General features: G+C 43.2%; 2 protein-coding genes across 2 annotated transcripts in view; both read right to left on the bottom strand.

Annotated features, from left to right (window-relative positions):
* LOC134791759 (uncharacterized) overlaps positions 1-27,940 on the bottom strand; it is a 259,461-nt gene that overhangs the window by 46,244 nt on the left and 185,277 nt on the right. The window lies entirely within an intron of this gene.
* On the bottom strand, positions 47-12,016 carry LOC134791485 (serine hydroxymethyltransferase). The gene is made up of 9 exons (XM_063762528.1): positions 11,751-12,016; positions 10,933-11,165; positions 10,381-10,496; positions 9,699-9,859; positions 8,549-8,744; positions 7,320-7,496; positions 6,778-6,872; positions 6,040-6,259; positions 47-286 (listed from the first exon to the last, which is right to left on the bottom strand). The coding sequence occupies exons 1-9, from the start codon at positions 11,865-11,867 to the stop codon at positions 48-50; spliced, it is 1,554 nt and encodes a 517-aa protein (XP_063618598.1). The 5' UTR covers positions 11,868-12,016; the 3' UTR covers position 47.

Raw genomic sequence — 27,940 nt, 5'->3', positions numbered from 1 at the left:
CTTACTGTTTTTGGTCTAGATACTAGATAGAAATAGATATTTTCAGTTTAGTACGTCTCAAAACCCGGTAAGGGGAAAGATCTACTGTAGTTCTCAATCTCCGCTTTAAGCTTGTGAACTTTGGATTTGACGTCGTTATTTTCTTCAATGACCTTGTTGAAGTCGGCCAGCTTGGGTCCGGAGATTTTCGTGATCTCTTGTGCTAGCTTGAGGGCCTTGTCAATGTACTCTACTACTCGGTCCATGTGTTCCTCTTTGAAGCCTCTGGTTGTTAGGGCGGGGGTACCTGAAGAAAATAAATGGAGTTAGAAAGTTATAGACTGAGTTTCTATGACAGTTTGTTCAAAAGATCTTCCATTTTAGTAGGTACCTTAAAAATGGTATAAACACAAGATGATTGGGGTGTCGAGGTGAGCTATGTAAGGTGTAAGACAAAACCGTGCCCCTCGGTTTGACAGCTGAAGGAGATGGCGCTTAATGGAAAATATCTGGGAGACCGAGCTTTTCCTCGGAAAACATAAAAACTCAAAAATCCGCGTTTTCCCAGAGATCAGACCTAGCTAGATCGATTTATCGCCCCCGAAAACCCCCATATAGCAAATTTCATCGAAATCGTTAGGGCGGCTTCCGAGATCCCCGAAATATATAAATAAATATATATACAAGCTCGTTTAAGCTCGTATACGATTTATATTTTATGATCACCAAATTGTCAAACGTCCGTTTTGACAACCATAGTACAGCATAATGTACGTGTGAGGTGGAGGTGCACTTCGAGTCGTAGATAGTCTGGCCCAGTACTGTCTTATTTCAAACATAGACAGAGAGAATCATACTGTCTTCGTCTTAAGCTAGTACTAGCACCCAAAAGAAAGGGATGAGTATAATTTTCCTGGTTCTTACTAAGTGACAAGTTGTGTTTGCCAGACTATAGTAGCCTTACCGAGTCGGATGCCGCTAGGGTTGAGCGCGCTCTTGTCGCCGGGCACGGTGTTCTTGTTGCAGGCCACGCTGCACAGCTCCAGGATGCGCTCGGCGCGCGCGCCGCTCAGCCCGGCGCCGCGCATGTCCACCAGCGCCAGGTGCACGTCCGTGCCGCCCGTCGCGATGTCGTAGCCGAGGGACTATAGTAGTCTTACCGAGTCGGATGCCGCTAGGGTTGAGCGCGCTCTTGTCGCCGGGCACGGTGTTCTTGTTGCAGGCCACGCTGCACAGCTCCAGGATGCGCTCGGCGCGCGCGCCGCTCAGCCCGGCGCCGCGCATGTCCACCAGCGCCAGGTGCACGTCCGTGCCGCCCGTCGCGATGTCGTAGCCGAGGGACTATAGTAGCCTTACCGAGTCGGATGCCGCTAGGGTTGAGCGCGCTCTTGTCGCCGGGCACGGTGTTCTTGTTGCAGGCCACGCTGCACAGCTCCAGGATGCGCTCGGCGCGCGCGCCGCTCAGCCCGGCGCCGCGCATGTCCACCAGCGCCAGGTGCACGTCCGTGCCGCCCGTCGCGATGTCGTAGCCGAGGGACTATAGTAGCCTTACCGAGTCGGATGCCGCTAGGGTTGAGCGCGCTCTTGTCGCCGGGCACGGTGTTCTTGTTGCAGGCCACGCTGCACAGCTCCAGGATGCGCTCGGCGCGCGCGCCGCTCAGCCCGGCGCCGCGCATGTCCACCAGCGCCAGGTGCACGTCCGTGCCGCCCGTCGCGATGTCGTAGCCGAGGGACTATAGTAGTCTTACCGAGTCGGATGCCGCTAGGGTTGAGCGCGCTCTTGTCGCCGGGCACGGTGTTCTTGTTGCAGGCCACGCTGCACAGCTCCAGGATGCGCTCGGCGCGCGCGCCGCTCAGCCCGGCGCCGCGCATGTCCACCAGCGCCAGGTGCACGTCCGTGCCGCCCGTCGCGATGTCGTAGCCGAGGGACTATAGTAGTCTTACCGAGTCGGATGCCGCTAGGGTTGAGCGCGCTCTTGTCGCCGGGCACGGTGTTCTTGTTGCAGGCCACGCTGCACAGCTCCAGGATGCGCTCGGCGCGCGCGCCGCTCAGCCCGGCGCCGCGCATGTCCACCAGCGCCAGGTGCACGTCCGTGCCGCCCGTCGCGATGTCGTAGCCGAGGGACTATAGTAGTCTTACCGAGTCGGATGCCGCTAGGGTTGAGCGCGCTCTTGTCGCCGGGCACGGTGTTCTTGTTGCAGGCCACGCTGCACAGCTCCAGGATGCGCTCGGCGCGCGCGCCGCTCAGCCCGGCGCCGCGCATGTCCACCAGCGCCAGGTGCACGTCCGTGCCGCCCGTCGCGATGTCGTAGCCGAGGGACTATAGTAGTCTTACCGAGTCGGATGCCGCTAGGGTTGAGCGCGCTCTTGTCGCCGGGCACGGTGTTCTTGTTGCAGGCCACGCTGCACAGCTCCAGGATGCGCTCGGCGCGCGCGCCGCTCAGCCCGGCGCCGCGCATGTCCACCAGCGCCAGGTGCACGTCCGTGCCGCCCGTCGCGATGTCGTAGCCGAGGGACTATAGTAGTCTTACCGAGTCGGATGCCGCTAGGGTTGAGCGCGCTCTTGTCGCCGGGCACGGTGTTCTTGTTGCAGGCCACGCTGCACAGCTCCAGGATGCGCTCGGCGCGCGCGCCGCTCAGCCCGGCGCCGCGCATGTCCACCAGCGCCAGGTGCACGTCCGTGCCGCCCGTCGCGATGTCGTAGCCGAGGGACTATAGTAGTCTTACCGAGTCGGATGCCGCTAGGGTTGAGCGCGCTCTTGTCGCCGGGCACGGTGTTCTTGTTGCAGGCCACGCTGCACAGCTCCAGGATGCGCTCGGCGCGCGCGCCGCTCAGCCCGGCGCCGCGCATGTCCACCAGCGCCAGGTGCACGTCCGTGCCGCCCGTCGCGATGTCGTAGCCGAGGGACTATAGTAGTCTTACCGAGTCGGATGCCGCTAGGGTTGAGCGCGCTCTTGTCGCCGGGCACGGTGTTCTTGTTGCAGGCCACGCTGCACAGCTCCAGGATGCGCTCGGCGCGCGCGCCGCTCAGCCCGGCGCCGCGCATGTCCACCAGCGCCAGGTGCACGTCCGTGCCGCCCGTCGCGATGTCGTAGCCGAGGGACTATAGTAGTCTTACCGAGTCGGATGCCGCTAGGGTTGAGCGCGCTCTTGTCGCCGGGCACGGTGTTCTTGTTGCAGGCCACGCTGCACAGCTCCAGGATGCGCTCGGCGCGCGCGCCGCTCAGCCCGGCGCCGCGCATGTCCACCAGCGCCAGGTGCACGTCCGTGCCGCCCGTCGCGATGTCGTAGCCGAGGGACTATAGTAGTCTTACCGAGTCGGATGCCGCTAGGGTTGAGCGCGCTCTTGTCGCCGGGCACGGTGTTCTTGTTGCAGGCCACGCTGCACAGCTCCAGGATGCGCTCGGCGCGCGCGCCGCTCAGCCCGGCGCCGCGCATGTCCACCAGCGCCAGGTGCACGTCCGTGCCGCCCGTCGCGATGTCGTAGCCGAGGGACTATAGTAGTCTTACCGAGTCGGATGCCGCTAGGGTTGAGCGCGCTCTTGTCGCCGGGCACGGTGTTCTTGTTGCAGGCCACGCTGCACAGCTCCAGGATGCGCTCGGCGCGCGCGCCGCTCAGCCCGGCGCCGCGCATGTCCACCAGCGCCAGGTGCACGTCCGTGCCGCCCGTCGCGATGTCGTAGCCGAGGGACTATAGTAGCCTTACCGAGTCGGATGCCGCTAGGGTTGAGCGCGCTCTTGTCGCCGGGCACGGTGTTCTTGTTGCAGGCCACGCTGCACAGCTCCAGGATGCGCTCGGCGCGCGCGCCGCTCAGCCCGGCGCCGCGCATGTCCACCAGCGCCAGGTGCACGTCCGTGCCGCCCGTCGCGATGTCGTAGCCGAGGGACTATAGTAGCCTTACCGAGTCGGATGCCGCTAGGGTTGAGCGCGCTCTTGTCGCCGGGCACGGTGTTCTTGTTGCAGGCCACGCTGCACAGCTCCAGGATGCGCTCGGCGCGCGCGCCGCTCAGCCCGGCGCCGCGCATGTCCACCAGCGCCAGGTGCACGTCCGTGCCGCCCGTCGCGATGTCGTAGCCGAGGGACTATAGTAGCCTTACCGAGTCGGATGCCGCTAGGGTTGAGCGCGCTCTTGTCGCCGGGCACGGTGTTCTTGTTGCAGGCCACGCTGCACAGCTCCAGGATGCGCTCGGCGCGCGCGCCGCTCAGCCCGGCGCCGCGCATGTCCACCAGCGCCAGGTGCACGTCCGTGCCGCCCGTCGCGATGTCGTAGCCGAGGGACTATAGTAGCCTTACCGAGTCGGATGCCGCTAGGGTTGAGCGCGCTCTTGTCGCCGGGCACGGTGTTCTTGTTGCAGGCCACGCTGCACAGCTCCAGGATGCGCTCGGCGCGCGCGCCGCTCAGCCCGGCGCCGCGCATGTCCACCAGCGCCAGGTGCACGTCCGTGCCGCCCGTCGCGATGTCGTAGCCGAGGGACTATAGTAGTCTTACCGAGTCGGATGCCGCTAGGGTTGAGCGCGCTCTTGTCGCCGGGCACGGTGTTCTTGTTGCAGGCCACGCTGCACAGCTCCAGGATGCGCTCGGCGCGCGCGCCGCTCAGCCCGGCGCCGCGCATGTCCACCAGCGCCAGGTGCACGTCCGTGCCGCCCGTCGCGATGTCGTAGCCGAGGGACTATAGTAGTCTTACCGAGTCGGATGCCGCTAGGGTTGAGCGCGCTCTTGTCGCCGGGCACGGTGTTCTTGTTGCAGGCCACGCTGCACAGCTCCAGGATGCGCTCGGCGCGCGCGCCGCTCAGCCCGGCGCCGCGCATGTCCACCAGCGCCAGGTGCACGTCCGTGCCGCCCGTCGCGATGTCGTAGCCGAGGGACTATAGTAGTCTTACCGAGTCGGATGCCGCTAGGGTTGAGCGCGCTCTTGTCGCCGGGCACGGTGTTCTTGTTGCAGGCCACGCTGCACAGCTCCAGGATGCGCTCGGCGCGCGCGCCGCTCAGCCCGGCGCCGCGCATGTCCACCAGCGCCAGGTGCACGTCCGTGCCGCCCGTCGCGATGTCGTAGCCGAGGGACTATAGTAGTCTTACCGAGTCGGATGCCGCTAGGGTTGAGCGCGCTCTTGTCGCCGGGCACGGTGTTCTTGTTGCAGGCCACGCTGCACAGCTCCAGGATGCGCTCGGCGCGCGCGCCGCTCAGCCCGGCGCCGCGCATGTCCACCAGCGCCAGGTGCACGTCCGTGCCGCCCGTCGCGATGTCGTAGCCGAGGGACTATAGTAGCCTTACCGAGTCGGATGCCGCTAGGGTTGAGCGCGCTCTTGTCGCCGGGCACGGTGTTCTTGTTGCAGGCCACGCTGCACAGCTCCAGGATGCGCTCGGCGCGCGCGCCGCTCAGCCCGGCGCCGCGCATGTCCACCAGCGCCAGGTGCACGTCCGTGCCGCCCGTCGCGATGTCGTAGCCGAGGGACTATAGTAGTCTTACCGAGTCGGATGCCGCTAGGGTTGAGCGCGCTCTTGTCGCCGGGCACGGTGTTCTTGTTGCAGGCCACGCTGCACAGCTCCAGGATGCGCTCGGCGCGCGCGCCGCTCAGCCCGGCGCCGCGCATGTCCACCAGCGCCAGGTGCACGTCCGTGCCGCCCGTCGCGATGTCGTAGCCGAGGGACTATAGTAGTCTTACCGAGTCGGATGCCGCTAGGGTTGAGCGCGCTCTTGTCGCCGGGCACGGTGTTCTTGTTGCAGGCCACGCTGCACAGCTCCAGGATGCGCTCGGCGCGCGCGCCGCTCAGCCCGGCGCCGCGCATGTCCACCAGCGCCAGGTGCACGTCCGTGCCGCCCGTCGCGATGTCGTAGCCGAGGGACTATAGTAGTCTTACCGAGTCGGATGCCGCTAGGGTTGAGCGCGCTCTTGTCGCCGGGCACGGTGTTCTTGTTGCAGGCCACGCTGCACAGCTCCAGGATGCGCTCGGCGCGCGCGCCGCTCAGCCCGGCGCCGCGCATGTCCACCAGCGCCAGGTGCACGTCCGTGCCGCCCGTCGCGATGTCGTAGCCGAGGGACTATAGTAGTCTTACCGAGTCGGATGCCGCTAGGGTTGAGCGCGCTCTTGTCGCCGGGCACGGTGTTCTTGTTGCAGGCCACGCTGCACAGCTCCAGGATGCGCTCGGCGCGCGCGCCGCTCAGCCCGGCGCCGCGCATGTCCACCAGCGCCAGGTGCACGTCCGTGCCGCCCGTCGCGATGTCGTAGCCGAGGGACGCCAGCCCCGAGCAGAGGCGCTGCGCGTTCTTGATCACCTGATATATATAACAATAGAGGTACTGGAGTGGACAATATGTAATAGTAATTTTACGCCACTCGGAAACGAAATAGATGGTCTAAATCTTGACTAGAAAGTAGTGCTTAAGTACACCTGAACCAACAATCCAACAATGTTTTAGTTGTACTACATTTTTACTTTCCACTCATTGGTTAACCCTTAACCAATCTCAGCGCGCCAAGTTGATTGGTTATCTGTGGTAAGGATTTTAATCGTAATAAAAATAAAAAATGGTTGTTTATAGGTCCAAAATTTAGTTATTATTCCGTTATTACGTTATCACATTATTATTTAGTTTTATTTTAGTATTTCAAAACATATAATTTCGTTTTAAACGAATAATTCTAGTAAAAATAAAACCAAATTCGAAGTATACTATTTTGAATTTTGAGTTAAAGTAATTGAGAATATGAAATTGTCGTATAGCGTAAAACGAGTATAAAATATACTTATATGCCATATAATATAACATTAATAGGACCAAACGAAAATTACCTGCTTTTGGTACTCCACAAACTCAGGAGTTTGAGCCTGCTTCATGGCGGTGGCGATGGCCGCGATGGCGTGGTTGTGGGGTCCGCCCTGCAGACCTAGAATTAATGCAAAATGCAATCGGTTAGCATAATATGGGTTGGCAATTATATATAGATGCCAGACCGCCTAGCATGAGTTGCGTTTTCGCGCACGAGTCCATACTTGAAGTCGCGCTAGAATGCATAGAGAAAGCAACTCATGCTAGCCAGTGAGGTGGGACCTACGTGGCTCATACATTTAATCACAAGTAAATATTTATTACTTGTATGAGTATGGCAGATAATGTAGATGGCACCGTACAATATGCCGGTTGAAAAATTCGGTAACGATTTGTCCTTAGACTTATACAAACAATAAATTTTTGATCACAAGAGTATTATAGAGGTCTTGTTTTTTTTTATAAACAAAACGGTTACCAAAGCCTACACTGTCTTCTTGAATGAATTGATTATTGATTAATATCGTATAAGACCTAAAAATAGTAAAATATATAGGCAACTCACCCGGGAACACAGCCTGGTTGATCTTGGCCTCGAGGTCATACAGCACTTTGTCTCCGTTGGCCTTCACCGAGCGCACTCCTTTGCGGAAGAAGATGACTCCGGCGCGCGGCCCGCGGAGGGTCTTGTGGGTGGTCGTGGTTACTATGTCGCAGTATTCGAACGGGCTCGGGATCACACCTGCGGAAAACAAGATAGACAACTTTACAAAAATTGTGTACTAATTTTTGAACAATTTAGGGCAGCTAGTGTAGTGTACAAATTATACAATATAGGTATCATCGATGGAGTCAACTTCCGAAATCAGATTTTTTGACCTCTGGGGATAAATGGAACAGTGATTAACAGCACTAGGTGGGAAATTTATTTTTTTGTCTCATTTGTTCCCAATGAACAGCCCTAAAAACAGCCATTCAAAAAACTTTCTCACCTTTTACAAAACAAAGACGTAATTGTTCAAATGTGAATATAATTATAATACACATATCGTCACTACTTTTAAAAAATATCGTGTCTCGCACTGGTAGTCAAAGTTAAAACGCAGTAACTCTGTATACATAGTTACCACATTTGTCTTCTGATTGACAGAACAAGATACGATTTTTTTCCATTGTAGTCATGATATCTTACCTAAAAAAGTATTTTGAGCATGAATGACGCTTAAACTGTTTGTTTACGACACCAGCTATAATTTACAAAAGATTTTGAGCGAAATATAAAGAGTGATTATTACTAAGTAATTAACCTTATCTATCAGATGACCGGGGTCAAACAATTGTTATGGATACACGTAACTTATGACGAAATGCCTTCGCATTTCGCGAGTTAGTGTCAACAATAAATGCAAATAACAAATGATAAAAATTAAATGAGCTAACTTTAGGCAGTATAATCGTTACATAATACTGTCATCAATTATTTTTCGTAGCCTATTTGAGTGTCTCACTGCTGGGCAAAGGCCTCTCCCCTGGTTTCCATAACTCCCGATTTAGCTTGCGCGCCAGTTGTTAAGGATGGCGTCAAAGTCGTCCCGCCATCTCCGTCTGGGCCTGTCATCAGCATGTTCTATTAACCCTTATCGGGCGCGGCGCGTCATGGTGAACCATATCGAAATGCACGAAGGTTGATATTGGGATGTAGCCGCTCGCGTCAGTTGACACTTGAACTGACGATTATTTCATTACAATAAGGTTTCTAATTGTTCAGGTGACTGTGTCAACGACCGTACATACCTGCAGCCACCAATCCTGAAATATGAGCCATATCGGCCATGAGATAAGCGCCGTTCTCGTCAGCGATCTGCCGGAAGCGCTTGTAGTCAAGGCACCGTGAGTAGCATGAGATGCCGGCGATGATGAGGCGGGGCTTGAAGAGCCGAGCGGTCTCTGCCAGCTTGTCGTAGTCGATCAGACCGGTCTTGGGGTCCACCTGGGCACAACAATGAAGGGCTTGAGGAAAATATCCGATACATTTCCATACAATTGGTACAAGCTTCGCTTAGTTCAGGGCTAGGTTGATCTGTGTAAGATGTACCCTAAATATTCATATTCAATTATGAAAAAAAATAAATAGACAGTAGCCGCTAACGATGCGAAAGGATTGCCAAATATTTGCGAGCATTAGATATAGTACAATGTGTGCACACTGTGACATTTGATGATTTAACTTTAGTGTCCCTAATGTTCTTATGTGTACAACTATGTATTTATTCTAAATACTTATCCCTACCCTATTATTGTATGATTATCATCATAAAATAGGTTACAAATGGGTCAGTTTATTGTTACGGCAATTATTACATCAGACCATGACATATGCGAGGGTGTGTAAATAAGATAACAACTCAATTTTAATTAAACTAGTTATAATAAATACATTTTACCCACTATCAATGTCAAACTGGTAAGAAAGGTCAAGGGGTACTTATATCAAAGTGTCTATTGTCAATCTACTTACTGCTATGCAATTTGGTAGTAGATTTTGTTTACGTCATTAAAAAATAAATTTCTACACCATCTGTTGTTTTTTCATGGTTATGGGAATTTTTGGATAGTTTAGTTCCTTTACAGTACATATGGATCACAACTCGTTGCGTTTTCCTATTTTCCGCACTTGTATTGTATATAACTATTGCAGTTTTAGCCTAATCTATTGGAGGCAGGCATAGACTACTTCTTATTCATAAATTCTTGTCCAGCAAAATGTAAATAATCGGACTATGCTACCTAACTAACTCTGCATCTGCACTAATTTTGAAGTGATAAAGTGCCATAATAAACATCATATTTTCAGAGAAATTTGGTGTTTATGTTTACACTACGTCATTGCAAAGTCTGTGCAGAGTAAGTTACTGGAAAATAATGATGGTAGTCTCATACTTACTTTGTATGGCATGCTTTCAAAGAAGATCGAAGTAGCGGAGATCTTCTTAGTAGGGGTGAAGAAGCCATGGGTAAGATGTCCACCATCAGGCAGGTCCAGCCCCATGATGCGGCCGTGGGGCTCCACCACACCCGTGTACACCGCAAAGTTGGCTGGGGAGCCTGTGAGTTAAGAAAAATTGTTTAGTCATTTGGTTGAAGAAAGCCTATGCTGTTTATTTCATTAGTTTCACTATCCATAATTAATATGCTGGAGTTTCAATATTTCTTTAAATTTTATTTACAAACTTCTTAGTAGCATGTAGGAAATCATTTTGACATTTCATAAAGAGTATGTATGTATGTATGCATGTCTAATTCCTTGTCATTGCATAATGGTTTCTTAATTTATTATTTATGACTGACTCTATTAATGTATCACATTTATAAACAAGCAATTTGATGGCTGTGTTCAAGAAAGGTGATAATATATTATAAAGAATGTACTTACACCAAACTAGTGTCAATACAATTTATGAACATTTGGTGATTTGGTGTGGAGTTTATAATAAAAGTAAGCTTTTCCAATTTGTATGGCTTTTTCAAACTTCATTATACTTATAAGCAAGGGGTCCATACACCAATGTAATTATCTAGTTTTACAGAAAATAATAAAAGAATTATATTCCAAATTCATTACGGACCTGAGTAGGGCTGCACATTTACTCCCCATTCTTCCGCTTTGAGTTTGTAAGTCTGTAGAGAGCGCTGTTGAGCTAAAATTTCAATTTCATCAATATATTCATTGCCTCCATAATATCTGAAATAGAAAAATGAATTATTACTTAACACATTCACTGCCCGAGACGCACATGTGCATTCACCATCATACAAGTTTGTTCCTAGGCCACGCCCCCTGGCAGTGAATGTGTTAAGGTTTGATACAGTCATAAATAGCTAGGTACACATGTAATCATGTAACATTGAAAATACAAAAATCTGTTTAGAAAATGAGCTTGTTTGTAGAGTCCAAATTAACTGCACAAATTTGGCATGCAACATAATAGGTGCCAGCATAAACGTTAAATTTTATGAAAATACAATACATTTACATGAATTTGTTAGGAAGCACATCTTGTCACTGCAAATTTTGTTAAGATATAGTATGGCACACACTCCATCAACCATATTGTATTCTTTGAAACTTGACCAGGTTATTTGCTGAACAAATTCACGTAGATACTCAAGTGACAAACCTTTGGTTTGGCATGCCCTCAGAATACTTGTTGTGGAGGCATGAGCTCAGGCACTGGAGCACTGGAACAGAGGTGAAATTCTCTGAAGCGATCATCTCCAGCCCCGCCTCTTGCCGCTTCTTCTCCTTCACAATGATGTCGAACAGCTCCGGATCCGTATCCCATAAGTTCCCGTTCATCAATTTCTTGTCCATGGCCATTGCTGTACTATAACTTCTGACTGGAAAAGTTGTCTGAAACGCAAATCCACGTGAGTACGTCTTTATGCGTTAACTCCTCAATTAAGACTGACCTTTAAGCAAAAGCATTGGCCTGATATTGATATCGAGATAACGCAATCACAAACAAAAGTTGATTGTTTCATCAGTCCCGCTATAAATAACATTAACTGTATCAGTATAATTCCAATATCATTATTAATATAATATAAAATAGCTAAACCGAAAGGGAAAAGCACTTACATGTAATGTTCCAGAGAACCTAACCTACTCGCAACGTGCTGAGTTTGATTTGATTGAAAGTACTAACAATAATAAAGCAAAGGCCACAAGTCGTTTAGGCCCCGTTCGCACGGCAGCTTTTTCAACGCGCGTTAAAAAAGCGTTTGAATGACACAAATGGATAACCATGTATGTATTCACACGATAGCGGTGGCGCTTTTTATCAAGCGTTGTTGGATTTTCGACTTTAACCCTTGGTCGTTAAGTCGAATTTAGAGCTTGGACAGATTCAAGCGCTTTTTTAACGCGCGTTGAAAAAGCTGTCGTGCGAATGGGGGCTTAAGCCGCCAATTTACATTTAACAACTGTTATACTTACTTGAAGGCCGGTTTTAGCCTGCACTGTCAATGATGAGCTCTTCAAGCTTTGTAGTGGATACCTCTGAAATTTCTTAGCAGCATCGTTAAAACAGATTCGTAACAACTTGTTGTTCATGATGATGAAATATAAATTGTATTGACTAGAATAATTGAACACAGTTCTGTTTTCCTTTTACATAAACGCAAGTATTTTTATCACCAGCGATAACCCATTATGAACTTTATCGTCACGTAACATTGACTTGACGTTTCTGACGTTTACAACTTTTTTTCTGAGCTAGAGGTGATTTACGAACGCGCGTTATTCAGCCACATCCAGCCGCAGAATGAAAACAAATGCTGATGTTTTGTGGACTCGGTTGTAATGTAAATGTATAAGGAATTAAGTAACGATTTGTTTATACACTTCCTTATCAAACAAGTCATTATACCCATGAATGTGGTATCAACATACAGGTTAACTTGGTTGGTTCATTCAAGTGTTAGTAAAAAAGAATATCGATGTGTGTGTAGGACTATTTGACAAGTAGAGAGGGAGCGTGCAAGAACTATAGGGGGCAGCACAAGAGCCGTGAGATTTTTGGCGCGCCAACCCCATTCGTGAACAATGAACAAGTGGATGCTGCCCCTACCGTGGGAGTGGGACACGCGCAGACACATCACTATAATGGTCATGGAGTGGTGTAACGATTGAGGAAAGGGGACGAAGTCACGTGACCGCTTCTCCATACAAAGGTAGTCACCATTTTCCTCTCTGGATTCGCAATTTGATGTGTATGAACCACAGCTATGCCCCTTCGTTTGATCTGGATCGATTTTTTTTATTAAGTATTATTATAAGAGGAGAATGGTGCTTCCCCAAGAGCCCCTCAAAGTACTTGGAGTCGTTACTACCCAACAGCTTAGTACTCTTATTAGGTACTTAGAATCGAGCCTAGTTAGGTACAACCAAGTTTCCCTGCGGCCTAGTTAAAATAAGTAGAAGGCTATTACCTATATAACCGAGTTTCCCTGCGTTGAGATTCGCCTACAATCCACATCTACACCCTGCAACCCAAGAAAATTAAATCTTGCGTCCCAGTTTATTATGTAGAGAAGGCTTACGTAGAGCTACCTAATTAAGTTTCTCACCCAAGTTGCCGACGCTACTTGTTATTTATCGGGCAACGTTGAGAAAGTTAGTAAACATGGAGACAAACGTTTCGCCCGGGGCACCCAACACAAACTAACACAGTATTTGCTGTACGTTTGTGAGAGAGGAATACTAGCGGTCTCGGGAATTAATCCCAATTCCCACCTTCGTCCTGAATTTGTGCTGGAAAAATCAGGCTCGGTAAATATTTGTTACAATCGGTCCTATTTTTGGCTGTCTTTCAGACTGACGACTTAATTCCATTAACTTGACACTACGGTATGAAAACATCAGCTAAGATTAATAAGATTAGAATTTATTTTGTGCTATACAGTTCAGCATTTGAGTCCGGGCATTAAGCCATTTAAACAACAACCTATATACTAGGTACCTATAACACAAAATCTCATTGTTCTTTGGACTCTTTGGGTTTTGGAAGCGATGAAGCGTTTTAGAAACGTCTGTAGAGTACCTAGCCGTGGATACCTACATATAGATGGTCAAGCAAATCTTGTCAGTAGAAAAAGGCGCGAAATTCAAAATTTCTATGAGACGATATCCCTTCGAAATAAGAAAAAGGCGGCAAAATTGAAAAATGTAGGGTACATTTTTCAATTTTGCCGCCTTTTTCTACTGACAAGATCTGCTTGACCAAGTATACCTATAGAAGCCTATAGTACGTTAGTACTATTTATTATACTGTGCCTATAGTCTGAAAAACAAGTATTGCCAGAAACAGTAGAATAAAAAACTATACTAAAAACAGTAAGTAGTATGGTGGTCAAGCAAATCTTGTCAGTAGAAAAAGGCGTTAAATTTAAAAAATGTAGGCGCGAAGAGTAATAGTCCCATAGAAAATTTGAATTTTGCGCCTTTTTCTACTGACAAGATTTGCTTGATCAACTATAGTAATTCTGAGTCTCTATTGTTTCCCAAATAGTTTTAAGTCATAATAATTGTTTGTCCGAATTTTCGTTAGTCATAATTGGTTTTTCTTTTCTTTTTTTTGTTTTTCTTGACTTTTCAGGATTGCCATAAAACAAACCTAACCTAACCTATCTTTAGAATAACCTTACGAAAATCCTGAAAAGTTAACGGTTTCAGTTTTATGACTAACGATAATATGACAAACAATACAATATGACTTAAAACTTTATGGGAAACAAAGGGACCCCTAGTAATTCTCTCTGCCTATGCTTCACTGACAAAATGAGTCTTGTTAAACTATACCTATCTAGTTTTATGTGTCAATTTATTAGATACACTACCTACGCTATCTATCTATACTATAGGGAAGCTTCTAACTAACTTAACATCGTGCTCTCGTACCAATAATACAATTTAAGGTGCCTAAGAGAAGCCATTTAGGAGGCGGAGTAAGTTGCGTGCATCAATCTAGTCTAAAGAGATTACTGTAGTTAATAAGTCTAGATAATTATTAAGTTAGTAAATACTTCAATAACTGTTTCATTAATCATTTATTTCATCTGACGAAAACTTCCGGAGTTCCGGACATAACACCGAAGATCCATCATCCTGCGATCATGACCAGATTCTCGATCTCGATGTCGGCGGTCGGCGGCCGATCGTAAAATCAGGCGGATCATGAAATTCCTAGGGATATCGTGAATCGTGTTACTGACGGATATCGTCACACTTTCAAAACTTTTAATAACACGGAAACTCATTTCGTATCAATTCTGTGAATGTTGGACATAAAATTTAATAAGTTACTTAATAACTCTCACCATGCGCAAAGTTAAAAAACTAGACGACTACACGACGCCACGCCACGGCCATGCCACCAGGATTTAGAAAGACCGAATCGTGCCAAGTACGGAAATTGTGTCGTTTGAAAATTACGTCCAAATCACAGAAGGAAATCTAATTAGACGTCGCATGTGAACTGCAAGCATGCTGATTTCTAAGCGATGACCTCCACAGTAGACTAGTCCGTGCCTCCACGAAAAATATTCTTAATAAGATTTTATATTCAAATTAATTTTAGTGTGAAGTACCTACTCAAAATGGAACTACCTACCTACATTTTGTACTGAATCGTTAAATTAAATAATTTTAAGAACCGTAGTTTTCCCTATTTATTAATAATTGCTAAATGATAGCGGTACAGCCTGAAATTCGGGAATCAGCTGCAAATGGTGTTAAAGGTATGAAAATCGGCACGATTAATCTTTAGGCCATTTGAATCAATTTGACCCGTAGCACCAAAAAAAAAAACAAATGGAAAGGAGTTATGACGTCATTTTTTTTTGTATGAAAAAAAAAAAAATTGTTCAGAAACCTATCGTGTGTGGTATTCAATGAAAGGGCATTTTGAGCCGGTTCTAAAAATATATCACATTATTATATTTCCGTCACTTGCATTCAATAAAAATAAAAATAATTTTCTAAACATACCAAGTTTGGGCTCCTCCAGATACGAAACCGTTGAATTATTTTTTGTAAAATATACCTCAAGTAATAATTTCGAAAATATTTAGTTTTATTATTATTTTTTTATTTTTTATTATTACAAATTGTGATCCTGGTAAGGGCATTTATTTGTGTGTTCATCATCATCATCACACAAATAAATGCCCATATACACATATGGTAAGGGCATTTATTTGTGTGATGATGATGATGAACACACAAATAGATGCCCTTACCAGGATTCGAATCTGGGACCTCCTGCTTCATAGGCAGGGTCACTATCGACTATAGTTCGTTTTTTATAGCATTAGAAATAAGGTAAACAATCTTGATGTGTCTTTTAAATGAAAAATACGTTTTAAAAATAAGTCACAGCAAATATGTAACAATTATGAATCTAATATGATCATTTATATTCTTCTGCTTTCATAAGTAACAGTTATTGATTTTTAAATAGCGTTATTCAATTAAAAGACATGTCAAGATCGCTTACCTTCTTTCAAGTTCTTTCTAATGCTAAAAAAAACGAACTATAGGCTAGGAGGCCGTTACATTGATAGATTGACAGATCACAATTTGTAATAAAAAAAAAAAAAAAAAAATACTATTAAAACTAAATTTTTTCGAAATTAATTTCTTGGGGTTAGATATGAGGATATTGGTTATTACTTGAGGTATATTTTACAAAAAATAATTCAACGGTTTCGTATCTGGAGGAGCCCAAACTTGGTATGTTTTGAAAATTATTTTTATTTTAATTGAATGCAAGTGACGGAAATATAATAATGTGATATATTTTTAGAACCGGCTCAAAATGCCCTTTCATTTAATACTACACACGATAGGTTTCTGAACAAAAATTTGTTTTTTTTCCATACAAAATAAAGATGACGTCATAACTACTTTCCGTTTTTTTTTGGTGCTACGGGTCAAATTGATTCAAATGGCCTAAAGATTAATCGTGCCGATTTTCATACCTTTAACACCATTTGCAGTTGATTTTGGTCAACCGCTAGCTACTTGGGATCTGAGAAGCACTCTTTTTGAGGAGTCAGCAGAGATAATTTTCGGGTGGGAAATTAGAACGTTTGAAGATCTACTATAGAAAGTAGATATATATCTGTTGTTCACCATGAACAGCTCTATCACTATTTCTCGACATGAATTATCCCTGACCTCTTTTTCAGGACTTTTTCTTTTGTTAACTATCACTCTAGCACTTAGTAAATAACTGATAGGTTTGGCAGATATCCAAAGTATGTAATTCACACGTATTTTATGCCTTCTTTTATGGCGGATGGATAAGAATAAGAGACATTAAAGAGATAAAGATAGTTTATTATTCAAGTAGGCATATTACAATGCGCTTATGAACGTCAAATAAAGCTACACCGGCTCCAACCCTACACCTCTGCCTCGAGAAGATTTAAGTCCATCTCAATTGGAGGAGGGTATCCCAATACGATACGGGACCGGCAACAAACTCGGCGGGACACATCTTTTCAAAACATTAGGTACATCTTATAATTACGAGCATTACGAGTAAATTGTGTTTTTGACAGTGCAGATACTGTCTTTTGCCAGATATATTTTACTTTCGGTTGTCTTTGTATGACGAGACAGAGGTCCACAATTTAGTAAAGGGAAAAAGTAAATTCATTTAGTTTCGTAAAATTAAATAGTACTTGTATTTAAATTTTATTATCTCGAGGGGATATACAGTATGGCGTTTTTAAATAAAAAGAGTGTACGGGTTTTTGAAGGGTCGGCAACGCGCTTGTAATACATACCTATATCTGGTAAGAGGTATTTGATAATCTTCGCAGTGTTATGCCAGTTTGGTTTGCCCATGATATCGATCATGTAGGTAAATCGGCTCCAACTCTAAGTAAATAATTCTCGAATGTGCACCAGTAAGGGTGGTATTCCATCCGTCCAATAATATCTTTGTCCAATGTGTATTTTGTCTCACATTTTGCTTAATGAGAGAGTGAGACGCAATGAGTCAATGACATTGGACCAAGAAATTGGACAGGTGAAATACCACCCTAAGATAGACAAAGTCTATTGACGGGGGTCGTATGTTTTCATTAGGTTTACGAGCAGTGGGAGCTTGAAGCTGTAAACGGAATAGTGGCGATTAATCTAGTGTCTGCTCTTATAGGTCACTCGTATGTCCGGAGACTCCGTAGTGAAGACCCTAATTTTGTTTTTTATCTGTGTCTGTAATACCTACTAGAGTTGGTAGGTATATGTCATAAGGCAACGATTTAAACTTATGCTAACACAAGTTTAAGTTATCCCTACCACTTAAGTAACTCAGACAGTTCGTGAGGTAGCTGCATGTGCGGCGGTTTTCTAGTTGAATAGAAGGTAACTTACCTTAATCTTGTATGTTTAAGTAACTAACTATAACTTTTACGACATACCATATCTACCTAGTAAGAATAAATTTGTTTACGTACCTAGGTAGTTTTCAGAAAGCAGAAGCTTGCAAAAAGCCAGATAAACGCATTTGTATGCATATGAGGAACTTATACGCTTAAACGCTTAGTACTCATACATATGTACGTTTAAAAGCTTGAAGTACCTATATCTTGTGAAGCTTCAGTTCCACAAATTAAACAGGCTGTGAGCTAGAATGCTGTTAACTCGCGACGGGGCGCCTGAGGGCACATGACCGTTTATGATGTCACTGAGACACAGTTTCATGTATACTCTGATCAAATTTTATCACGGGCATATAATGTAGTATATAATTAAAAATAGAGGCGTAGGTACTATAACGAATTTCATACTGAATTTATAGAAATTCCAGCGTATCCCTCTGGAACTTACTGTATTAGATGAGTACGACAAATCGTGCCGTAGTCGTATAAAATATGATATTGAATTTGTTAGTCTTAATGCATCTCGCTAGCATCTCCCACTCCCACCAATGCAATTAGGTATTTTATATATGTGCAATAAATTGAATTGCGCCACCTTAGCAGGGAATGAGTTCTTCGTTAATGTCTTTGGGCCCGATTCTGATTTTGAAATAGACATCTATTAGATATCTTTTAGACATCACCAAGATACGATAACGATATGTTTAAGATCTAACCTGTCAAATTTGACATTTGCGCGATTCTGGAGATACTCTTGAACGATTTCCACAGGATATGACTTAGAGATCCAATTCACGTCTAATAGATATCTTACTCTATCTAACGTAAAAGTGCCATTGGTTGCCCGAATTGCGCTGCAAAAGAGAACTAGTTGATATCTAAACTATAACATATCTAGAATGGATCTAGTACGTGTCGTCTCTTGTGAATATCTTGAAATTCGAATACGGCGGTTTCTCATTTATTAGCGTCGCATCTACGTAATAAAATGGTATTCGATATAGATTTCACTGCTTTTCACGCTCGATTCTTATTTTATGACATGCCTATTCTATGCGTATTTCAGTCACTCCGGCGGTTACTGGATCACTTTATCTTTCACAGTCGACTCGGCACAATTCGGCACGATTTCGAGCACAATTTGCACTTTAAGGACCCATGCTAAGAATATTATGTCATTGATAACGCGATTCTCGCGGTTTAAATAAATGCAACTAGATGCTTCTGGCCATTCAAAGCAAATACAAAGATCGTTTCTACACCGCGATTTGAGGTCCATTTTAATTAGAGGAAGTACCAAAAGGTGACGTGGCTAACGATTTTTAGCGACTCCTAAGAGGAGAAGGTTCTCAATTCGTCGGAATCAATTTTATGTTAATACTTGTACCTAAGCCGACGATGCCACAGTCGCCTTTCGAAGTGTCACAGGGAACTTTTTCCTCAATTACCTATAAGGGGTAACTGCGGCCGGCCTTCACATTGGGGCCTGTTGTACATATTGATAACTGATGATTACAAGTTCATACATTGGTTAATTACATGCTACTTTAGTGGCAAATGAATAAACTCGCAATAAACATTAATGAATGTGTAAACACCACAGCCATACTTACCCGTATTGACCTTACCTAGTCCCATAGGTATTTCATTGTAAGATTATCGTTGAAAGATGTCGCTGTTTAGTCTAGGGGCCCACTGATTAACTGTCCGCCGGACGGTATCGGCCTGTCAGTTAGAACAACATTTTGACAGTTCCGAACAACTGACAGGCCGATACCGTCCGGCGGACTGTTAATCAGTGGGCCCCTTACGGAATATAAATAGAAGTGCTTGTGGGTGTCGGGGTATAAGTTATAGAAGTAGAAGGAAGGGTGGAAGTTTAGTTTCAGTAAACAACCAAAAGTTACAGCGGCCCGTAGGCCCTTCGTTAAGATGTAATTGATTCGTTGCCACATTGTTTGTCATAATTCATGTGCGGATTATACTCACGAGTTAATCAGAATTGTTTCTTTTGACATTACCTGATAGTGTTGGGTAAGACTCGAGTCCTTTGAGTCCTCTGCTTCAAGACTCGACACAGTTTCTCAGACTCTTTTAATTAAGCTTAGTAAATTTAAAAGTGGAAAAATTACTGTCTTGGGTGAGACTTGAACTCACGACCCCTGGATCGATACTCCAGTGCTCTGCCATCTGAGCCACCAAGACCTCATCCATAGCCAGCAAATCTTTCCACCATATTATAGGTCAAGGGGACCCTTAGCGACATCTACCGCAAGAGTGTTACACTTCTTAAACGGCTACCGGAGTTCCAAGTCATATTGGAAATTCACCAGTTACGATGTGCTACCCATACTAATTTTAATTTTTAACAAGCAGAAACGTCTGCAAACGATGCTATTAAGCTTAGAATAAATTTAAAAGTGGAAAAATTACTGTCTTGGGTGAGACTTGAACTCACGACCCCTGGATCGATACTCCAGTGCCCTGCCATCTGAGCCACCAAGACCTCATCCATAGCCAGCAAATCTTTTAATTAAGTCTAAACTCGAGTGCTTTTCAATTTGATAGAGACTCTAGTCTTTGGTAAGACTCGAGTCCTTTGAGTCCTCTGCTTCAAGACTCGACACAGTTTCTCAGACTCTTTTAATTAAGTCTAAATTTAGTAACTACCTATTTACGTATCCGGGTGAGCTGTTTTTTTTTGTTTCTATTAATATTTCCAGGGACACGAGTTTCTAAATTAGGTTCTTAATTAGCATTTTATTTAAATTCTGCTACGGATTACTTTCTTCCCTCATTTTTCTGTTTTTTTCGTTGAATATTCATCTCGTTGAAATATCAGTGCCTAATTCGCTTCAAGGTACCTACTAAGTCTGATTTAATTAGAACGCGCAGGCCCCCAGACAAAGGCCTCATGATTTTATAAAAGATCTACCCTAATCAGCGGCAATGGTTACTAAGTGAGGCAATATTTAATGACAATAATTTAATATACTGCGTGATATTTTCTACCAAACAGGACTACAATGTTTTACTGAGGCTGTTTAAGTTGTTATGATCAGCTACGGATAGCTGGATAGCTGATTTGTATGTGAAGTAAGTAAAAATCGAATTTATATTTAAACTATCATAGTTATTAATAAATGGCTTGATAAATGGACCTGCCGGAGATAAATGGTCGACCTACCTACCTACCTATTTTGGTAGAAATTGACACGATAATTAAGAAAAGTTACCTTAGTACCTTGATTAGAAACGATCACTATATTAGTCTCACTTAAAATGCTGACACTTTTTGAACAACCTTTATCCCGAACACCAGGCAAAGGCCTCATTTCATATTTGGGGCGTTTTGCTCATTACAGTAATAAGTCGATTATTACTCTGGGATTAATTCTAACGTTTAGGCTATACCGAAGGGAAGGGCGGCTGAAAACTCCCTCGTTTTTGCAAAACCTCATTCAATTCAAAACCTTATCCTCATGATGTAAGTTAGACTTTTGAACAAATTTTTCAATGGACATCGATGGATGACTGTATTTATAATCTAGGCGCGGCAGAACTAGAGTCTGTGCGGAAAGAGAAGAGTCGTGGATGTAAGGGAGCCCATAAATTTCACGACTCTTCTCTTTCCGCACAGACTCTATCAAACTCATGTTCACTCGGTCGCTCTCGGGTTTCCCGCGAACATCCTTGTAATTGAAAGCCTTTGTAATGCTAATTATTTTAGGGACGCGGTAAATTGCACTGAACACTGTTCAAATGTAAATTATAGGCTGTACGGCAGCTGTTTACATGTATATGGTGGGGTAAGTAAGAGGTGCCAGAGTGAGCCAAAGAAAAATTACTCTTAATTTAATTTTAATTTTTCCTTTTATTTTATCGTTCTACCTCTAGAGACTAAACGCTTTTGTAATTATACTTTAATTTCCTATTTGTTACTTACACTTTGTTCATAAATTACATCAAATGAATTAATACGATTAAGATTTGCTTAGATACCTTGTTAAAGGTCAAATAAATGTAGTTGATAACCACAAAACCCTCGTTAGGGCAGTGTCAGTGTAAATGTATTAATCCTCCGTATAATGTTAGGTTCTTATGACAATATCTAATGTAACAACACATTGCGTCGGGTCCCTTGACGCTCTGGCGTAGATATTGTCTCTGCGTCTCTATTCGATATATGCTCCATATTTCATATTATAATTCTTGCGTTATTTAAACTCCCTCTCTATAATCATATGTGTTTTTCATATAAAAGTAGTAATAATAAATAACAATAGGTAAGTGCATATATTGCTGCTGTTGAGTAAGGAGGGACAGAGGCAATGTGTCGCCTGTGAGGGACTTGAACAAGAACCCTCGGAAATGTAGGCGTTTATTGTGCACCTATGATACCGGTCTTTTGATTTTTATATACTTAGGTTTCATCATTCACATGTAGTGCAGTAGGTAGGTACCTACTTAATCGGTAAAAATAACTTCACTTTCACAGAACCAAATGTGTGTAATAATAATAAGTTGCACCCTTAATAGACTGTACAATATCACTTAACAGAGTAGGTACAGTCGCCATCAGATATATCGGAGCGGCCAAGGTGTTCACAATATCTGAACACGCGCTCTAACGCCCTGACAATAGAGGCGTGTTCCGATATTTGTGAGCACCTTGGCCGCTCCGATATATCTGATGGCGACTGTACTATGTACTATGAAAATTGCCATACCTACCTACAATGAAATTTTGCGAGACGGTTTGGTGCGACCGAACCCTTAGACAGTCACGCATGTTATTGATATGGTAGACAATGTGTCTTGATCTCAAGTCTACTCACAGTCCCGGGTGTAGGTACTCGGGTGTTGATGGATGTGGCCCCTTACCAACTACGACGCGAAACGCGTCCTTTTGCCGCCCCATTAACAAAATTGATGACAACCCCTGCCGCTATAATGTATTTTCTACATTAATTTTATTGCCGGCGTAGCTCATTTTAACGTTTCATTCTAAGAAATAATTTGCGTATTTTTATGAAACAAAAGGATAACAATTTTTGGCAGTGTGAATTTATGATTTTTCTCAAACATAAAGTTCAAGGTTGGTTTATAAATTTATCTTTGAAATATTCCCTCCACTTTTCCTTCGTACACTACATAATTATGTAGATTGTAGACTATTGTAGACAGACTGAAAATAATAGTAGGGCTGTGGTAGATCAATCAATCATATCGCAGTCCTATTGGCAGGGGTGTTGTAGCAATTTGTACTCCAAACTTTTCAAATCGAAAGTTCGCTCAGGGTTCGTCACTCCGTGACATGAATTTAGTGGCAAAATTTTGTGTTTTCTCTATCTGGCTTCTCTTTTATCACTGAGATATTTTTGTTACGTCTAGTCACGAATTGGCCACAAGGTTGATTCCTATGAGTTGCCACAAGAGTTTATTATGACAACAAAATTAACAATAGACATTCAGAGCCAACTTTTGTGAATCAGGTAATAATGTGTTTATTTGTATTGTATGAATGTTACAGGGTGGATGGGTTTAATCTAGTAGAAACAGTTAGAATATAGGCTTAGTATTTGGATTAGATTAGGGCATTTTCACCTAACTGTCACATAATGCTATTCGAAGTAAAACATTTTCTGCGTCTAACTATTGCTTTGATTGCTTTTGTTTTAAAATCATATTAGGTACTTATTGCCAAAACTTTTTCCGTTGGCTAGTTGCGATTGCGATCGTAACCAAGGGGGCTGGGCTGCCCCTATGTTTGGGAATATGTGCAATATACAGATGATATTAAAGCATATCATCTAATGTTATAGTCGAAGTTAGCAATAATGGAAACGCGTGGTATAACTCATTCTGTCACATAGTAAAGCATACTCTAACAATTAACCAGCTGTCGACTAACGAGCACGCAGGGTGTACTTCATGGACCCTATTGCCAAACTGACCCTACCAATTAAAATGTGGTTTTGATTACGTGCGCTTTGTCGCTCTTGAGTAGGTACGAGTAGATATGTGAGCGCAACGCAACGATTTTGATATTTAATTGGCATTATACTGATATTTAATTTTGGTGTCTGAAAACGAGTGTGCTCCAGTGCCCAGCGCTGGATGGTGTGCATCGATATCGATATCACTTCAATACCGTTCAACAATACGTTCCGCAAATCAACGAAGGCATATATACCTATACGAAATTATGCTGTGGGTGACACATGTACCTTCCTAGTTTAATTGGGTACTACGATAACAGTACTCAAATTTAATTGAAACAATGTCTGTAAATCGGACGGCAACGAAATTGTAATGCTGTCAATGCTGTCATGTAAACTGCTCTACTTAGGCCTAGACTATCTATATACATAATACCACACAAAAATATTTGTTGTCATGAAACTCATGAATTATAAATCAAGTTTTGCACTATAGTTAGGTACCTTATTAAAAAGGTGCGCTCAAACTACGGCAAGTCACATATTGCAGAGTCGCATTGTAAGTAAACCTCGGGGTCCGGTAATTCCAAACCCTTGTATTATCGAAAACGCCTGACTTTCCTTTCAATCTCAGAGAGTTTCCTAGAAAGTTTACTCGGTCGATAGAAATTCTTAATCTATCACAAGGCCTAGAAAATTACATTTTACGAGGTAAATTTATTACGTATTTAAAAAAATTAGAAAAACGTCCATCTATGGTAGTAGTCCAACAATTTCGCAATTCTCGAGTGTTTCGAGCTATTTACTGATGACAGTAGCAGACGATATCTTGTGCAGAAGTGCGCTTGGCAGCCGGAACTTGATCCGGCTATGTCGGTTCTGCTACCTACCTGATTCATAAAACATTTAGTTGCACCTCTGAGCTTACCCTGGTATAATTTGACCCCGAGGTACATAACAACGTCGTAAGTGGACGTCACATTTAAACTGGTTCGTCTTAAAGCGAAGCTCTCAGTAAGCGTTTTTGTAGCTTTGTAGTATAGGTATCATTTGTTATTCCGAAACTGACTAGCATAACCCTTTCTCTGTCCTTATCTGCAGAATGTGTCCGAAGAAAAGATAGATGTAGGTAATAATCCCTTATTTTACTCATACAGCGCGCGAGTTGAATAAATTTAGCTACGCCGTTTTACATAAGAAAATGCTTCGTAGCAAAATTTAATTGACGTGCAAGTCTTGGCCTTCTGTGTTTCGATATCTAAACCTTTATTAGCTAAATGTAATTGCTAGATTAGTCTATGGTAACTAACTCTAATCTATAATTTCTTAGCTCTATTTGATATTCCATTATCAAGTGCGGTGGGCCCCCACAATCCCCGGGGAAATCCGCTCGTTTGCTGGCTTTGTGCCGCACTACGTGCCTCCGGAATCTGCCGGATTATCGGCTTTCCATTAGAGCCAATTTATTTTTTATCTACCCATATGATTACGTAGAGATTTATTAGCCTATGTGGGCCTCCAGAGGATTTCTGCCAACCGCAGGACGGTCAAGGTTCGAATATATCCCAAACCCGTGTGCGGATTTGTTATCTGTTGAATACACACTTGGATTAATTTAATCACGCCACAATATTACCTCGTATCGAATCGATTCCTGTAAATTTGTAAGTACGACTGAGTGGATCATAAAGAGGTTTAAGTATTTATGCGTTTTTAAGAAGATTTAAATTAATGACGTAAACCATCTAATCTAAGTTGTCGTCTAGAAATCTCTACGACCTTTCAACTGTTTTTCCTTATGTTCAATTTTCCTAATGTATGTTCTGATTACTTACTGATATAAAACGCGAATCAGGGCTTGCGGTTAAAGTTTCGGTTTGTATCGGATTACACTTTTGGTAGCCAACTTTGTCGAACAACCTCGCTGATGAGTCCGATAAAGCTTATCCCGGGAGTGGTGAAAATGTATACGTGATGCAATCAATACCTACTTACTTTAGTACAGACAGTTAGCATACATTTTATCCCGGAATTCACTTACTAAGGGGGCGAAAGGGATTGGAAGACAGCACAATTTAACGAATTGTATGTAGAAAAAATTACAGGAAAAAGCACACTTAGTATTATAGACCCTGCCAGAGTTGAAGTCATCCGGACAAAGTACCTAATCACTAAGTAAGAAGGAATTAGACACAAAGAGCAAGGTTTCATTTTATAAAAAAAACACTGTAATTTTTTTGGCACGAAATTAGTTTATTTCTCTTGGGAAAATAGCAAGAAAATGTTAGTATACCTAGAATAAAATTGGTAAATTTTAAATACTACGGATATTTCTGCCGCATCTTATTTGTCCTTAATGGGCTTGACGTATAAAAAAATAAAAATAAAAAAAATAAAAATAAAAATAGTTTTATTTGCCAAAAAGTTTACAAGATATTCTTAACCTATGACTGCCACACTAGGCTACGCCTGTCTTGTGGAGTCAGATTGAAAACAATGCTAAATTGAGTTACTTCCTACGCTGAAGTTATCACATTGTGTTTTGAGTCTTGCAACGATGAAAGGGCGGCCCGAGCGAACTTTACTCGTAGAATGTTACGATGAGTGATCTTCAACCTTTTCTTTATTCTTGGCCATTTGCCAGTGATTTGCCAAAGTATTGTCCCACTTACCAGTATTAGTGCATATCTAAGGCCCACATGCACCATTCCACTAACCCGGGGTTAACCGGTTAAACCTGGAGTTACCATGGACCATGGTTACCAGTACAATTTGACACTGGGTTAGCGGTTTAACTCTCTACTTACCGTTTGTGGTAAAAATCGCAGCACGTGAATTTTATATTCGAGTGCCGAATTAGGTTGGAACTTGCAGCAACAAATTTACAATGGAAAAGACTTACTCCGTTTTACGTTGTAACTAGTTGTATAAAATGAATTGAATAAATTACCTAGGACTTCGTTATTGTTAAAAACCATTTAATTTCATCAAAGTCAAAAGCCACGCATTGTAATATCTTTGCAGTCTTCATATTACATTTAATTTGGTAAAAAGACTAATAGAAAGATTCATTTCAATCCTCGTCTTCGTGCGGAAACAAGAAAAAATACGGCAGACAATGGGTAATGGGTATTTTGTGTTTACTCACTGAACTTCCTACAAGTTCAATGGCATTATTTCCAAAGCAACCTTATGAACAGCAAAACAAAGTTCCTAAAGTAAAGTGCAGTTACAAGGCTATTAGAGTAAACGGTCGAATACCGAGAATACATATAATTTCTTATTTAGGTAAGACCTAGGTTAGACCTAATTGTAAGTTACATCTACACTTATAATGAAAAGAGGAAATGTAAACCTTCGCTGTTTATTTCTTTACATACTTAGACATATAAATACCTATAGGTCAAATAATAAGTAAGTATTTTGGTGAAATGCACTATCTAATTAATCACGATGATTCCGTCCAGAACAGAATCAGAGGTGAGCGACGAACGGCAAAACAAAGCATATTAAATAGGGTAAGACCTCCAGTGAATGAACACTTAAGGAATTATCCAAGTTTGAAAAATCATTTCTCAGCATTCATTAATAATTATCTGCAATTTAATTTTTTTTTTTTTTTTTTTTTTTTATTTACACATCACAAAAACATAATACAAACAACTTAAAACTAAGATGCGCCACAGAAACTTGTGAAAGTTTATGCGTGGTGCAAATGCATCACTACGCTCAAACTGCATGTGTAATGTTTATATACCTATGCTTTTTTTGTATATACTAGACACATAAAGGAAAAAATAAGTTCGTAAGTAAACAAGTATCAGGTAACACCTGTCATCACACATTCCCATCCTGGTAATATTTCTTAAAAGCGTTTTTACATTTAGTTTTATTTTCGAGGGTATTTTTATATATTTCTTCTGGTATATTATTTAGTATGCTAGATAGCATATATTTCCACGTCCTCCTGCCATACACGTTTACGTACTTTGGGAGAATATATCTAGATTGAACAACTGTGCTACGTAATTTTTTATGTCTGTATTTCATTTCTAGTAGTTTTATTTTATCATATTCATCGAGAACTATCGACATGTTGATTTTGTCAAAGATAGACATTACTTTACAGTGTTTAAAAATATCACATTCGTTATCAAATCTATTTAAGTATGTTGGTAAAATAGTTTTAAGTATGCTAAGTTGTAGTTTATATATGTTATCTATGTATGTTTTATATGTTCGTCCGTAGCTACTTAGCCCATAACTTATGACCGTGTCTGCCAGAGACAGG

This window comes from Cydia splendana, chromosome 6 (genome assembly GCF_910591565.1).
Source record: "Cydia splendana chromosome 6, ilCydSple1.2, whole genome shotgun sequence".
NCBI classification, from domain to species: domain Eukaryota; kingdom Metazoa; phylum Arthropoda; class Insecta; order Lepidoptera; family Tortricidae; genus Cydia; species Cydia splendana.
This window is presented reverse-complemented; position numbering and strand designations above follow the sequence as displayed.